Here is a 17,510-nt window from a genome sequence, read left to right as displayed (position 1 = left end):
AATGGCTGGGGTAGACATTTAATTTTGGTATGGAAGTACCCCTCACTGCGAAGTGCTTTGAAATATTTTTGTGAACATTGATTTTGATTTACTGAATTATGACCCATTGAAAACTGACCTGCAGGCATCCAGAGTATATTTGGTATGGGTTTTAAATAACTTTTGAGTGACTTCAAGATCAAAGAAAAGTTGTGATTTACGTACAGACTTAACTAGTAAATGTCCAAAGGGAATGTGAGGAGACGTGTGTTCTTCAAAGGTGCTTACTTACACAGGCAAATATCAGGTGAAGCAAGCTTTGAGATTCCTCTTGTTATGCAGCTCAATCCTGATTTGCTGAAACTGTTGGCCTTTGGGTGTCAGAACACTGAAATATGTCATTAATTTCAAGTAGGCACGTAAGTTCCATTTAAATAACTCATGGGCAAGTGGGGCATAATAACATTAAGTACATTTTTAGATGCTTTCTACATTTAGAGGAAAGTCAGATATTCTGATATGCTCACAGAATTTATTTTAATAAAAATCTTTGTGCATGGCATCCCTTAAAAATATCCATAGATAAATATTCTGTCATCATTATAACTAAAATCTAAGCTTCATTACATTGCTTCCTCATAGCATGCTCAGTTATACTGCAAGCACATTGATATCAAAGTTCAGTTTCAAAGTGTCAGTAAAGCAAAGATGAACCACACTGTAGAGGTCAGATGGTTTGGCTATAACAGTGAAAATACAAGTCCCCTTGATCTATGGTAATGACATAAAAGGTGACTGTTTCCTGTGAAGTAATGCTGAATGTTTTGCCTTACTGGGCTGTGGGGTAACTCAGGAGCCTGAATATCCCATCCTTTATTTCTCACTGGGAGGAATGCCATTTAGCTCTGGAACGCGTGAGTTTCTTGAGTATTTTGTGTTCTTGTTTCACTGATCACTATAAACAACTCTGAACTATTAAAAAAAGACAGTGTTGTTTCAGTTCATTAGTGCAAACTACTGTAGTTCTCCAGGCACTGTGAATGATCTAACAGATGTTTTATCTATTGAAGGTGAATTTGGAGAAGTATGCAGTGGACATCTGAAGACACCAGGAAAGAGAGAGATACCTGTTGCAATTAAAACTCTAAAAGGTGGCTATGTGGACAGGCAGAGAAGAGATTTCCTGAGAGAGGCTAGTATCATGGGACAATTTGATCACCCAAATATAATCCGTCTTGAAGGAGTAGTTACAAAAAGTAAGTTACTGCTTATAGCTTTTCACTGTTTTTTCCCATTCCATGTTATTTAGTATCAAAATTAAGAATCACCTCCATATTCAAGTAGGGATAGTAATGCTCAGAAATGAACCAAATCGTAAAGGGCTAGCAGATACTAGAGAGTTTGGAACAATACTATGAGAAGTGTAGCCTACCTGTTTTCAATCAATCAGATTTTTTTTAATAAAAATCCTCCTCCACATTCAAAAAAAAAAATCCTTTACAGGTTCTTATAAAATAGCATTGCAGAATTTGTTTATGGGCAGATGGAATACAGTGGAGAAAACCATAAATGTACCTGAGTTGACAATGAAATCAAATCACCTTGTAGAGTTAGAAAGGTAGCAGCTGTATTATTCTTTTCGCACAAGGACTCACTTTTTATTCTGTTGTGTTTCACCAAAACTGGTACCAGAAGGGATTAATTTCCTATCTTACAGAAAAAAAAAATGTTAACTCTTCTAATTTTTTTGTACACTTGCAAATGATTCACTAAATTCCAGAATAATCTATGAAATGTCTTACTCTTTATACCTATTCTGGCTGCCAAGAGGCTAACAGTCCCTAGTCTCTGAAGTCTTTTATTTTTAGCTGGGTTATAAACTTTCCTGAACTGCCGAAATATGTAGTGATCATTTAAGTGTTAGGTAGAAGTTTTATTAAGATGCGTGGAATTTCTTTAATGCCAACATTTTGCAGTATTGAATTACGAACCTCACAAGGCATACATACTCTTCTCATAATTAATGCTTGCCTCAACCAAGCCATGTTGTTTGCCAATTTGCAGTGCTTTATGTTTCTCTTTTAAAGCAGGTTTAGAGCTTGTGACAACATACTATGTTGCTTGTAGAGGACAATGACATCCTCTTACCTTCACAAAAGATGCAATAAATATGCTTTCAATGTTTTCTGTTTTCACCATGTTACTACGCTCAGAGCTATGTTTGGGAAACACAACCTACTAGAATAAAGAGGAAATTATAGTTCCTGAACTCATGTCATTGGGACAGAATTTCAATAGATACAGGTTGACCTTGTGCAAATCAGTCTCTCTATGGTTCTAAGTTAAGATAAAGAAGATCAAATTTTTTTTGCTTCATACAGTATTACAAGGATAAATTCATAAATATTTAGGAGTGTTTGATTATTAGAAATTCATTATGTTGCAGCCTTCTGGAAAGATATGGTTTAGTCTCCATTGCTCTCCAGTCAGTGGCTGCTCTGCTGACCATGAACAAGAAAACAAGTTAACACTGTCTGAGCAGCACTGGATATCTTTCTTAGGGATGGAAATATGTAGGAACTTAATTGAAATCAGTTTCTTGCTTCATAATGAGCAGTATAGCAGCAATTAACTTCCACTAGTCTTCACCAGTCTGGGCAGTTTATGAACCAGTATCACAGGTACAACTAGAATCCATGTCATGTTTTGCTGCTTGATCTAGTAGTGTGTCTCATTTCTGGAAAAGGCTAGAGGCTGTGATTTATAAACACTATTTAAATCCAATTAGATGGTGCACACAGAGTACAGTATAATGTATTTGGCAATGGCATGATTCTTTAATCTTTGCCACATTTATAAATTTTCTTTCTGTAACATCTCATCATCAGTCTAGAGAGAAATGAAGTATACATTAAGAAAACAGAAACAAACAGATAAATCAGTGCTCCAACATTAGAGTGTTTGTTCCTGTTCTATAGGAAAGTGGTTATAGACAACCTTAAGCCAAGAAGTCATCTTTAACAGTTGTGCCTTTCTCTAAGGAGTCAAAACACTTTATTATTGTTTTTGGAATGTTTGCTCAGAGGTAATATAAGAATAGCAGATGTTACCATTATAGTTACACAGTCCTATAAAAATATGTATCACTCTCAGATATAAAATAAATAGAAAAAGTTCTAGAGCAATATTGTTTGGGGCAGAGAGGTAAAATTTAAAAATACATAATTGCACAGCAATAGTTACAGAATGAAAAGGGTACATGGATTAGCAACAAATTTCACCCCAAGGCCTGGAAAGTGCACATTTTATGAAGTGTAAAGTACGAAGTTGTGCAGTACTGCTATACAGCAGAGAAAATGCTAGGAGGCAGGCCGAGCATGTGGCACGTGCGCTCTGCTGTGCGCTTGTCTTTTGCTGCTTTATCTTTAGGATATTGCTTTACTTCTGTCCTGCTCCCTCCATGGTTTTCATAGAATATTCATGTCTTCAGCTGGGAGCAGAATAGATACCTTGCATTTTTCCTAAATGCAGGATCTTGAATTGCACAGGCCAACCAGGGACAGAAATTTCCTATGAATAAAAGGTGCTCTATACAAGTCAGACAGAACCTTGTCCTAGCCAGCTTATTTATGTAATGATAGCATGATTAAGAGGTGTTTTGTATTAAAAGATTAATAATGGCAGAAACTATTTATCTGCTGTGCATTACAGTTCCACTAACCTATAAAGGCACATCTGATGCAGTAAGTTTGATTAATAGAAGTGTAATGCTGTTTTTAGCACGTGCTTTCCTATTTATAACCATTAGTCATGAAGTTCTAGCAGCTGTTAATATATATTGCAGTTTGTAAGCAGTACCTTCCATTACAATCTCATTGATTATTGAACAAAAAAGAAAAAGGATTTGATTGTAATAAGCAGAAGAGCTCTACCAAGTCAATAGCTATTGACTGGGGCAATAACAAATTCCCCTGTATATTACAAATGAGGGCTTTTAGCTGGTGCTACCAGCTAAGCAAATGTTAATGTTTACGTGATACTGTTTCCAAAATTGCTGTGGAATGTGTACAGAGTAAAAAATGCTAGACTAAAACTGCTCAAAAGTAGGTCTTCAACAGAGTTTTGATTCTCTTTTCTGATTGCTTCATTTCTCATTTGTCCTAACTGCAGCCGCTAATCACAGAGAGCACTAGGCAGAACAGCTGCAGCAGCACAAGCTTTCTGTTACCAGAGAGCTCATTTCAAGGGCAATTTGCCAGGCCCAGGTGAACACACCATAGCACAGTATCTGGATCCAATAGTTCACTTATATTGCTAATCAGAAGTCACAAAGGAAACTTTATTCCTCCTTGTTTTGTTTTAGCAACACCATTCCTCACATGGTTTGCCATAAAAGGCTGATTATTGCCTTGCAAAGTAATTGATGAGATATGCTTCTGCACAGTATAGAAAAAATCCATGTCTCCCTTTCAAGTCATATTAGCACAGTGATAGTTTTGGGAGCTCTTCTTGGGTGTCTCAGGGCATGCTCAGCTGAGTTGTGTGTCATTATCCAAACTGCTACTATTTCATAAACAGGCGCAAGAAAAATAAAACTTCTTTCTCCGGCATAAACACATGTAACCAGCGCTGAGATCTGAGCTATATAGGCATAAGACGTGTCTTTCACTTCTGTATCATGTACCTGTGTTGCAGACCTTCCAAGAAAAGTCTGTAAAGTAAATTAAAGCTGTGCTTACAGCACACTTCTACCAACATAACTAAGTCAAGAAGAGATAGGAAAAAATGTGATCCCTGACTGATATAACTGTACTGGAACTGTACTATACTGTATTGTATCCCTTGGTGTGGATACAGTTACACTAGCCAAACTGCAATCTATAGTAAGTTTAGTTTGATGATATCTTTTTCAATGGTTTAAAGCACAGCCTTGTCAATACAGTCGTCTACTGTATCAGTATAAAATATAAAGGCGTGTAAGTGCTTTATTGTAATCATAATCTTAATTTGTTCCCATCCCCCTCAGACTCTTCCCCAAATGACTTTCACTTGCTAAAATTAAGCAATTTGAAAAAGCAAAAAAATTAAGCAAATTAAATTTCTAAGGAACTGCTTCCATTGCAGAACTTTGAATATTGGAGGATTCAAACTTGTCACTTTGACAAGTGGAATCTTTCTGAGGCATGAATTTTATATAATAACTTTATGTATATCATTAGTCTCCAGAAGATTTTTCAAAATTATCCATCCACAAAAAGAGGATAAAGGAAGACAACAGTTAGATTTTTGGTTCTGTGTCATCCCCCATGCCCATGACATTGAGCTGGGATTTGGAATGACACCTTCAACTACTTTATTATCTCCTGACTGTTTTGCTTTAGCAACTTTCAAAATGTGATTGCTATTGCAGCTCTGAAATCTTTAGTCAGTCATCTGGCTGATGAAATTCAAAGCTTTAACCACAAAGCTTCTTTTTAAATTATTGTATGTAACTTGTGCAAAGTCAAAAGGTTGAAAATTTAAGAATTAAACTGTGACTCTGAATTTGGCTACAAATGCTTACAAAATGTCACTAGGATTGTATACCAAAAAATGTGGCCTACATTGCAGTATTTATTGTTGGCTTCTGAAAAGTAAAACCTTTAGGATCAACAGAAAACATATGATGTTAATAAATCCCATGTTATCATTATAGTATTGATTATAACTGACTACGTAACCAGTTTCGCATCTTGGCATTTACTTCTCTCAGTAATGTCAGTGCATCACTGAAACATCACTGGCATCTCTAGGCATGAATTTACTTGTTGGAGACTAAAATAGCTTCAGACCCGTGCCCTGAGCCTGCCTTTTGCACTGGCAGATGCTTGCACCTGCCTTAGATGATACAGCAGGGCATCAAGGCATCCTTCACCCCGAATATCTTCCATTTTGCACGTTGACAATACACTATGTCAGAGAGTGGCGGTGAGAATAAACGTGAGGTGTATTAACCAGGGAATTTCTTTTGATGGCATTAGATGTAATGTTGAGTTTGTCTCATGAAGCATGCTGTAGCTGTGCACATAATGATACACAAAACAGCAGAAATTGAGTTGTGTTATAAATCGTTCAGTAAGGGAGCCACAAAGTTAAATCTGGCTCACTGTCTGTATTTTTGTGTGTCCTGTTTCATAGATAAATGTCACAAGACATTACTGAGTTCAGTGTTGCTGTAGCCAACAAATTAACACAGAAAAAACAACCGCCACCACCATCACCACCACTGTTCACCAAATTTGCTAGACCCATTTATTAACATATAATCCAAAATAAAGAGTTGAAAGTTAGAGTTGTGGACATGACTACTATAAAATAGACAGAATGAAGTATCCATAGCCTTCTTGCAAAATAGGTTATCTTTAATGAACTTGTATTAAAAATACTTAATTAATGTTGATAGTACTGAGTTATTTTTACATACGCATGCCTGCATTTAGGTACATGCATGCATTATATTTCAAATAATGCATACAAACTACCCTGCATTCAATCCGTTGAAGGTTGCCACCAGGAATTACAATACCACAATAATTGTTTCTCCTAAATGACACATACTTAATTAGTTTTTAAACCTCTGTAAAATTAATTTTTTTTTCATCCATTACAATGTGAGAACATTTGGGTGAGAATCAAGGGCCAGTATGATATCCTGCAGTTGAAATCAGTCGCATTCTTGTGTTCTGCTTTTCTGTTTTGCAGCTGGTAAGCAATGCATTATAACTGTCAACTCTGCTGTATCTTTCACAGGATGATAAGCAGTGAAGAAAAAGCATATTGTCAAGCGGTCATACAGCTAACATCTTGTTAGCAGCAGCTTAATCTGACCATGATACAATATCTAACATAACTAAACCTCTGTAATTCCACTTTTGTAGGTTACATCTAAGAACCGGGTTTTCAGTTTCTGCAGGATCCTTTTGCTTTTAGATGGCTGTATTCAGACATGTAGGATATGTCTTTCAAAGATATGTAGATGCTTTGATGCGAGACAGTGCCCCAGTAGAAAAACAGGTGAAACAAATCATGCTTACCAAGAGTCTTAAAAAGAAAAAATTCTTATAGATTAAAAAAAGCCAGATTTTTTTCTTTTTAAGGAAAAGCGAGATCAACAATTTGCATAAATAACATCATTGTTAACTGCAAGTGATTGCATTTCCATATAGTTTTCATTCTTCTGAATAAAATATGCAATTTCTTCCTCTGCCATGGAGGTAGAGAAGAATATAGTGCAGTAAGTTAAAGGGGAAGTTAGTTATAATGTGCAGATGATATATGCGTAGCAAAGCCGTAGCAGCAATGATGGGAACAATTACAAATGAGTATGTTTTTGCAGTTGACAGATAAGGCAGTGAGGGGGATGAAAAATGTGTATAAAGAAATCAATAATACTGATTCGTAAGTTGTGTTTTGTACATTCATTTCTTATTTCTTATAGAGGCCTAACACATACATAAATATGTAAATTTACATGTGGTAAAGTATTAATCCTGTTGCAACTTTCTTGCTGCTAAATCTTTGCTGAGAAGTGAGATGATCTCACTGAAATGAATACCAAGACCCACTGGGTTTCAGAATAATAATTGATAAGGATAGCTAAGAGAGGTGCTACTCTATTTAGAGCCTAGCAAAGTCAGATTATATCAGAAGCATTATTTGGTACACTTTAAGTGCAATTGCTAAATATGACAGTAATCTCTCTAAATTCAAGGAGGGTTGTGTCCTTTTAAAATGCAAATTAAATAAATGCTTAACTTTCTTCTATTCATCAATAATAAATCATCCTGTCATAATTCACAGAATATAGAGTATAGGACTGTGAAGGACACTGGAGGGTCATCTTGTCCATCTCCCTGTCCAAGGCAGGACCAATTATATTTAAAATATTCTTGATCGACGGTTGTCTGTCCTGTTCAAGAAACCTCTTCTGGTGAAGGTTCCACAACCTCACTTGGCAATATGTTGAGTGTTTAACTATCCTCACACTTAACTTTCCTAGTGTTAAATTGAAATTTTCTTTACTGCACCTTAAGCTCATTAACTCTTTTCCTATCTGTGGTGGAACAGTTTGTGCCTTTCCTCTTTGCAGCAATATTTTACATTTGTAGACTGTTATAATGTCTTTACTGTCTTCAGTAAATCACCTAGGTTCTGTCATATCTTTCTTCATGGGATATGTTTGCTAGACCTTTGGTCCTTCTTACTGCTTTCCTTTGGACTCTTTCCAATCAATTCATATCTTTTGTAAATTATGGCTTTCAAAAGTGGATACAGGACTGCTGAGCTGAACCTTACGTTCCGCTAGCAAGAAGAAAAGAATTATTTTGAATGTAAGCTATGTTATTCTTGTTGAAATGTGTGTGGTTTGCAGTAGCAAACATTACTGGGTTTTATTTTGATATATTATAACCCATAGGTCCTTCTCTGTGACACGGCTGCCTGTTCAGTTTTTTCTACAGGATGAGTTTGTGTGGTTGTGTATTGCCATCTACACTAAACTGCTTTGTCTTTGTAGAATTTCATTTTGTATTTTCTCAGGCCTTTTCTCTAATACGCCAAATCCATTTTGCATTCTGAATGTAATCTTCGAGAGCTCCTTCCACTTTGTTGTTTTTTTCTCAGGTTTAAAAGCACGCTCTTAGTTCCAGCATTCCAGTCACTAAGAAACTGTAGTAAAAAAAATTACAGTAGTAGCAAATCCCCTGGACCATATTACCTGTATCTTTTCAGGTTGACAGTGAACCACAGAGAACAGCCTCCAGCAAATTCAGCCAAGACCTTTGAATGCTGATGTCAGTTTTGTCAGCTAAAGCTTCCTTGAAAGCACCAGCCAAGGACAGGGAGGAGTCGCACCAGCAAAGCTCCTGCCCTGCTCACTCAGAACAGGCAGGAAAGCACACAGCACTGCTGCTGTCCCATACCGTAGTTGGGGCCTTCTTATCAGATATGATACTGCCAAAATAGTTGAAATTACATCAGTCTTAAAACCAATGACAAAGGAAAATCACATGCTGAGTGTGAGCTTTTACCTAGCTTAGAAGGAATGTGTACTTTTCTTCCTTACGTCATCTATCAATCAGATAAGGAAAAGGAGTCTCTGTCTCACCGCAAGTATATTAAGGAGAGATGCTGTTGACCTTTAGACATCATCTAGGACTCAATGCAGTTTGAAGCCTTCACCCCCAGAAACTAGGTACTCATTGTAGCAGATTTTAAAAAAAATTTCTTAAAATCTTTAACATAGAATCTTGAAAAATCCTGTGTCATCTCTCATTTCTTGGATGTTTCCTATAGGCTTAGGCTGAGCTTTTGTTTTCCCCTTACTGGTGTTTTCTATGTTTCTATTTATCTACTTTGAATGCTATCTTATACTATGTAATGTAAAACCTACTATCAGTGTTAAGGTTATCGAATAGATGTGCTTGATAATGGAGCTGTTGAGTGTGAGGTTGCAAACCATGTAAAATCGGGTATGATTGGTAAGAATCTTGGAAAATTAAATGGGTAACGTGTTTGAATTGCCAAAGGAGAGTAACTAGAGTAACTAGTAAGATTGGAGAGAATATTGATGCAATTAGAAAATAAGGAAACAATGAATCACTGTAGTCACACAACAAATTTAGTAGTTGTTGATTTGGGGCATGTTAGCTGTGAAGGGTGGAAGATACAGCAATTGACTTAACATAGCAACAAAAACAAATCAAAAGTAAAAGAACTTCTGGATTCTTCATTGGCAAGAGAAATTAATTTTACTGGATTTGGCCACAGCATGGAAACATAGATGGGCAGTTTCCTATCCCAGAGCAGCATAATAATTTAAATTTTAACCACATTCTTGTGAAAGAACTTCTAGTAGAAGCAGCACATATCTGCCAAACTTTTAATAGTAAGAGTGATTATATCATCTGAAAGTAAGAAATGGAAGACCTTATCTATACCCAATCAGCACAGCTATGATACCCCATTCTGGGGGAAGTGAGGAAAGTACTGAGGAAAAAGAGATAAAGGAAAATTATAGGGACTTACCACTGAAGAACACTTTGCCATGTGATCATAGAAATGAAACAAAATAATATTATCGAATGCCTGAAACATAAATGAGAAATTAACTGAAAAGAAGAATCTGAAAGGGAAGGAGATGAGTATAGGCTTAAAGTGAAGTTTCGCTCAGTGAGCTACTTTTTGTTTTTAACGCTACTGTAAGAATTGTGGTTTCAGTGATTTGCAGATTCACATGCTCAGATTGTAAGTGCACAGGTTTTCTTTTTGTCGTATGTCTGCTCTGCAAATGCGTTTTCACCAGTAACAAGTGTTCTGCAGACTCAGTGAAGATTTCTCCAGTACCTTGCTTTCACTTGTTAGTGTGGGAAACTAGGGTTTAGGTGCTTTCCTGAGGTGATATAAGCCCCTTACTGCCTACCCTCCAGTGAGTGCGCTGTTTACCAGTGTACTCTGAGTTGGGTGCTCTCAGTCCTTATAGTTGGTGTGAGTATAATTTGCTGAAATAAGCATTAATTGACACAGCACTTGAATCATGATTTTTTGCCTCTGAGAACATCCACTGGGCATCAGAATCACGTTCACTTTTATGTTATCTGTTGTAGGAGATATTTAAGAAAATTATACAAGGCAGAGAAACTCCAGCAGGTGGAGAAGTGAATACTATGCTCCAAAACAGTCAGTAAGCAGGATTTTAAGACACTGCCTTGAAAAAAAGAGAACGTTCATATTCACTTTCAACCTTCTTTAAGGCCGAGGACTAAGCTCAGGAGTTACTGTCAAATGGATGTTCCAGCTCCTCCCTTAATAGTCATCCCTTAGCCTGTTTTAATTTTCAGTTTCCTTTGCCCATACATTTAGTCCTTGCTCCCAAATAAGGTTCTTTTATGCCAAGAGAGGTTTCTCATAATTCTGGCACCTCACTAATCACAGTGCTAGTGATTAAAGAACTTGACCTGCAGCTAACAAAAAGACTAAATTCAGACGCTTGTGCAATATCTACTGGAAAAAGCAGTCTTCTCTATCTGTATTAGTTAAAATGTAAGGGTCAGTTTTACTCTTTCTGTCTTTTCATCATCTTATATAAGCTATCCTTTCTTGAGGTATTTTATTTAAAATACAAGGTTGTATGAACCATGGACCTAAGGTAGTCAGTATTGATGTTTGTTGCCTCAGATTATATTTGCTCACGAGCTCTCTTTCTTTTGTGCTGCCATGAGTATCAGTTTCCAATTGTAGTTCTTGGACTACCAGTTACCTAAAGAATGAAAAACTGAGGCTAAAACAATTGTAGGCTGTGATGACAGAAGATAAGATCTTGTACCAGGAAGACTGACACAGTCTGAGGAATATATCTCTGTATTTCATGGATTACAGTTGGTTCTTGATAAGCTAACAGATGTGTCTTGTGTAGAGTAGAAGCCTTATAATACTGTTATACCATCATGTTGTTACATGATCTTTTGCAGTTGAGATGCTACCCTAAGACTACACTTTTCTGGGAAAAATTGAGGATAGATATCAAAGTGATAGTGATAATTCAATGTTTCTCTCCCATGAGTGGTGCTGGATCTAGATCCATGTCTGATGCCAAGGAATACAGCTTCCCCTTGAGATGACAAGATGTAAAATGGAAGATGTAGTCATAGACTGTAAAGTGTTACTTTTTTTAAGAGAAAAAGCTGCCAACCTCACTGGCTTCACTAAATTCAAATTTAAATGAATGTTATCACATTGATAATATATCCCTGGTGTTTTCAATTTGATACAAATTTATTCTCAGCATATTATCTTAATATTGTCCGATGCTTGTTTGTGGTTAAAGAGTTCTTGTTCACTATCACAGTTATGTTCTCATTTCTCTGGTTCCTTGAATAAGCTTACCGCCTTACATGTATGAAGGGGATGTTCTGGGGACTTACTAGTTCATTTATAAACTGTTTGGAAGCCATAATCATTACAACTAAATAAATTACTATTGCTGATGTAAATGTCTGTCACTTCCCAAAATAGAGCATAGTTGTCCGTACTTCATGGGATAGACTGACAATCTATGGATACACTAGTTTTGATGTTAACACTTTCAATCATGTTATGCTGCTAGATTCTTGTTAAATGCTCTCTGAGTTAAAGCTTTCACAGAAGAAAGAAGAGAACGTGTTGCATAAATATTCCCTATTTCACATAATATGCAAAGTTAAACAGATCAGCTTGTACACTAGAACTTTGATTGAATGGATGAATGTTTGTTTGAGCCATTAAGACTGGTGCCAAAAAGTTTGCAGAACAGTTACACCCCTTCTCCAGTTCACATCTCTTTAAACTTTACATTTGTTTGACAGTATGTGAATAAGGAAAGAAATAATATCTTTTTCTTGCTATATGTTTTTTGGTCCTACCAGTTCACTTTGCCAAATTCATGATGAGACAGAACAGGTAACAACAATAGGGTCAGTAATCAGCTGAAGGGGGAAACACCATGTGTGGTCAGCAATGCAGTACAAGTTATTAATACAGAAGGACAAGTTAAAGTCTGAACTACAGTAAAAAAGAGCCTCATGATCTATCCCCTCTTGCCCCAAAGCAGACAGACTATTGGACCTAGGAAACTGCTGGTTCATTAGATAATAGTTGCCCAGATCTCACATATGCTCTGTCACATAAACCTCCACCTTAACAGGCTGCACTGTGGTCTTTACTGCAGCTTAAAGGCTCATACTTCAGTTTGTAATGGAAGACGCCAACCTCAAGATCTCTTTAACAGCAGATTCAGGTGATTGAGGAGAGGTCATATAATCTCTAGTGTCAGCTGAGCTGTGGAGCTGTAACCGCCAGGTGAGGACTGTAATGTCTTTAACTTTTTCAACTGGCTTCATAAGAAACATCTGTCTGTCTGTCCTTACAGTTCCTTGAGAAGTCTTAAGAAGTTTTAAAAATCTGTCTGCTTGGCTCATTTCACTTTTAAAACTAATGCAAAACTTCCATTTCATCTGCTTGTGTGTGCACTGGGAGAATAATATCCTACAATGATATTGGTGGCAGTGTTTTATATCTTGCCAGTGGCTCCGGTGCTTTACAACACATCTGATGTTAGCATTTGGCTTCGTGCACTGTTCGGATGAAGCATTAAGTAATTTTAACAGCTGAATCCCAGAGATCAGGCCCTTGAGCCACTCAGTCTCTTACACATGCATAAATTGCAGTAATTGATGCATTATCTTCTGCCAGGTAAGGCTACATTCTCTTTCTCTGACATTCATGTATTTCCCGCTGAAAAGCAGAGGAGGGCATGGTCTAAATCGTGTGTCAGATAAATACATGACTCGATCGTCTGAAAATATCTTCACGAATTATTTTAGAACTATCTCTTTACTATGTATAATTAGGTGTCGAGAGGTTAACTGCGATGACAGAGGGAAAACATTGCATGTGCTGATAACTATATTCATCAAAGAATATCAAGTCAAGAAAAATTACAATGTGGAGTGAGAATTTTCTCATGTAAGCAATCTGATTTTATATGTCATGGAATCATGGGAGCTAGATGTGGGGAAAAGACACCTTTGGTTATCTGCAACATCATTTTCCTTCTAATGCAAGGATTGTTATGAATGAGTGTAGCTATAATACTGTAGATGGGACAGAAACAGGTAGAGCAAATGGGAAGAAGGGCTTCTTGAGAGAGAGGTCATACCAGTTTGACGTAGCAAACTGCAGATGGGTTTGGCTGAGTAAGAAAGAATTTATCTCAAACCAGAGACATCCTCCTCATATAGCAATCTAAGCACTTGTATGGAATATGGCCATTTGGGACATGATTCCCAAGTACAGATTAATTTTCCAGTGAACAGAAGTAAAAGCTGCTGAAAGTAACAATAATTTTCAGCCCTTTCACAATTAGCAAGAAATCTTTGAAATTTGGAAGTAGAATAGTCATATAATGCAATGAAAATCTCTTCAGACTTGTCTGAGTTATAGGCTATTGAAAAGTGCCATGTGTTGTCTGTGTTCTGCTCTGGAGAGCAGGGGAGAACCTTAATGATGGAGGTTTGCACTGAACATGCACTCTCACATTTGCTTCCTCAAGTCACTCAGCATTGCAACTCCAGCCAAGGGAGATAAATTATTTTTGCTTCCACCATTCTTCTAGCTCTATCATCAATGTCCACACTAGATAAGAGCATCATTTTAATGGAGTTTTCGTCTATAAACTCTTTATGCAGAATCTATTCACTCAGCCCATCACCGTGTTTTTTGTATATTATTGACTCCCAAACTTCTTTCTTTACTTCCTCACTTCTTGGAGTCTTGTTATATCCATTTCACAGTCTACAATTGTCTTTCAAATTCTTATTACATATACAGTTCAGGCTCCAGATGAATAAATAATTTAGATGCAAACTGTCTGGGATCCATTCCAGACCCTTGAAGTTTTGTTTGGAAATACAGTTTGCAAAAAATACTGCTCCTTGAATCTTACAGTTCTTCACAGCTAAACATGGCCTTGGCACTGCTTATAAATCAGCAATAGATGGTAAAGCGGTTGATGGGGATACAACTGAAAGAGAGAAGCAATGTGGAAAAGATATGTATTTTTTTAAACACCATAAATAGATGGTGTGAGTTTACAGAATATTCAGTTTAAGTGGGTTCTCCTCTTGATATAAGCACAAAACACTAACAGAAATCCTGTAAACACATCTTAAGAGGCAAATATATTCGGTGTGACATTCTAGAATGGATTCATGACTACATAAATTAGTAAATATTGTCATTTTTCTACTAAACCTTAACAAGATAATTTCTACTGAATAAAATTTGAAAGTAAATAAGTTAAGTTGATAATGATTTCATTTCAATATTTAATCTAGAGAAGCATAGTGCAGAATTTTCATAATAGTAGTCTGAAACAAAATACTATATTGTTTGCTAGAATTCACATAATTGATTTTTTTTTTCCTGGAACAACAGAAACTTGTTAATTTCTCACTAGAATGATGATAACTTACCCACTTCGGAAATGAGTTTCCACTTTTTACTTTTTTACCGCTCAGCTGTGAGTGAGTAAATCCTTTGGTATACAAACATTGTTTTATTGTCTTAGATATGGCTGGCAATTTACTTCCAATTTTCAGTGAATGTCTTTAGAAGCATGGAAAAATGTGACTTTGTAGCTGGCCTATTTAAACCTTGTCTGCCCAATATTCATCTAGCTAGAATCACTGATGCCCAAACCAGCACAAGCAAGATCAGATGAGAGAGGTCCTGCCTCATGGGATTCGTCCTTGAGACCAAATGGATCTTAAGCTTAAGAGAAGATCCTCTAAATACAGTGATATCCACAAAGAGATAATTAACAAGCACAGTTAATTATCTTTGATCTGTAACATTTTCCAAAAATGGAAGCGGAACGGCCTATGTGCACACTAAAGCCCGTCAGCCACAGGAGCTGCCTACAACCTGACTTCTAGCATGGTTTATCATGTGTGGGCTGGAACAACTTCTTTGACCCTAGGAGTAGAGATTTTTTTTAATCTAACATATAGATTTGTGAATGTAAAATAGTATATAATACATTTCTAATCAAGGAGTTCATTTCAGGGTCATATTACAGTAGCGATGACCTTACTTCTAATCTTGGCTTCACTTATTTGAAGGAGTCACTTGGTGTTTGTAACTGAGAAGAAAATCAAGCCTTTACACTTAATTTGATTTTAAGCAAAACAAAGTGTTACAGTATAATAGGGAATGTTATCAGTATTAGTGACATTGTGCAACAACATTATAGACCTCACCCTCAAGTTACAATCTACATTCATTTAATGCAAAAAAAAACACTTTTTGTCAACTGACTCTTTGGAACTTCAGCCCAAGGTGAAACTATGAGTCTTTTTCAATAGTATTACTTGCTCTCCGAGAGTAGAAAGTGTTTATCTACTGCTCCTTATTCACACTATTAGAGGCTGGCAAGGCTGAAAGAGCAGATAATCAGAGATTTAATTGCAGAACTGCAGAATGTACAACAGGCTGCATCATTACATCCATCCTCGTATGTCACCCATGAAAGGCAATTTTACTCATTAAATTAAAACCTACTGCAATTTTTAAACATGAGGTTCAAAATTAAATCCTATCATCTCTCTTTTTATGGAAATGCTATAAAAAAGAACATCTGGAAATTTAAAAGCCCCAGGAATTTCTTCACCATACCATTTCTCAAGACTTCACATGGGGGATTCCTGTCTTGAAGGATTAAGAATTCCATATCTTAGGAACTCTCAGATTTTACTCAAGAATTTTCATTCCAAAATCATGAAAACTGAGTGATCAGAGTAAGACTGAAATGAAATTCACAGTACCAGCTATGAATGGGCTAATGATTCGCCAAATCATGATGTGTACAAAGGGAATCCCAAAGGTTTTAGTTGAGATCCCAGGCTATGTTTTTCCATCACTGAAACTATAAGTTTGAAATATTTTGTTTACAGCTAATTTGATAATACATGCGTGACTGTGAAATCCAAATGTAAAGCGTACAATGCTTGAAACAGTACTCTGGGTTTCATGCATAGCTACAAATACATTAACATTTCAGAGTTCTTGTTTAGCATTGTGCTAAAGCTATTTTCACAGTTTAAGCACTGATTGAAAAATACTTATTTAATAGACAACTTAAACATACACAGATTGTTTTATCCCATAACAGAATAACAGTATTTTCAATTATGGTTCCATTAAGGCTATGAAGATGATTCAACAGAACAGTTGTTATTGCTGTTAAAAGCCTTAATCATATTTATGTTGTCACACCAGTCATCTCAGCAACCAGAACTTCACTGTGCGTTGACATTTAACACATCGCAAAATAAATGGCTATAGTGTTTGTAGAACTCTTTTCAAGCGAGTCTCATTTTTTGTTTTCCTTTTTCCCCCCCCCCCCAAATTGCCTGTTTGTCTAGAAGCAGCAATGGAAATTAAATTAGGTGTTAATATTCCACCCAAATATTTCGTAGCTCCCATCAGTTTCTCCTTAGGAATTGTAAGCCTCTTTTTGCATTTGCTTTTTCTCCCAGAGATATCCTAAGTAAAGCTAAAACTTGCTGTAATTGGGATTTTCTAAAATACTCTGATTCTGTGTAAATACTCCTAAGTCTGGATTTATTCCCAACTGCCAATCAAGAAATAAGAGGACTCTGGCATTTCAGGTTCGTAGGAGAGCATTGCCTTTCCCAAGGATGTCAAGGTTAAACTCATTTGGAATAGTGACCTGAACAGCAGCTTTGCCCTACCAAGCCTTTGTCTTCTTCATGTTTCCAGACAAACCCTATAAAATTAAGTCTGGGGCAGAGATCAGTGGGCTCAATGTAGAAAAGGAAGCCTTTTAAAGTATTATGACAGGAAAATATTTGATAAGAACTATGTTATAGTGTCCTACCTCTCAGAAATGAGGGCAAAATGTATGTGGATGCTTTGTTATTCCCAAACCAGTAAAG

General features: G+C 36.5%; 1 protein-coding gene across 7 annotated transcripts in view; it reads left to right on the top strand.

Moving 5' to 3' along the window:
- Nucleotides 1-17,510, top strand: part of EPHA6 (EPH receptor A6) — a 550,821-nt gene that overhangs the window by 429,233 nt on the left and 104,078 nt on the right. For all 7 annotated transcript variants that reach the window (XR_010884765.1, XM_067300370.1, XM_067300386.1 and 4 more), the window contains one exon: nucleotides 1,050-1,235. Coding sequence is in view for 6 of the 7 variants with exons in the window: in XM_067300370.1 (XP_067156471.1) it covers nucleotides 1,050-1,235 (186 nt within the window). In the remaining variant the exon portion in view is untranslated. The remainder of the gene's footprint in view (nucleotides 1-1,049; nucleotides 1,236-17,510) is intronic.

Source organism: Apteryx mantelli, chromosome 1 (genome assembly GCF_036417845.1).
Source record: "Apteryx mantelli isolate bAptMan1 chromosome 1, bAptMan1.hap1, whole genome shotgun sequence".
Classification (NCBI taxonomy): domain Eukaryota; kingdom Metazoa; phylum Chordata; class Aves; order Apterygiformes; family Apterygidae; genus Apteryx; species Apteryx mantelli.
This window is presented reverse-complemented; position numbering and strand designations above follow the sequence as displayed.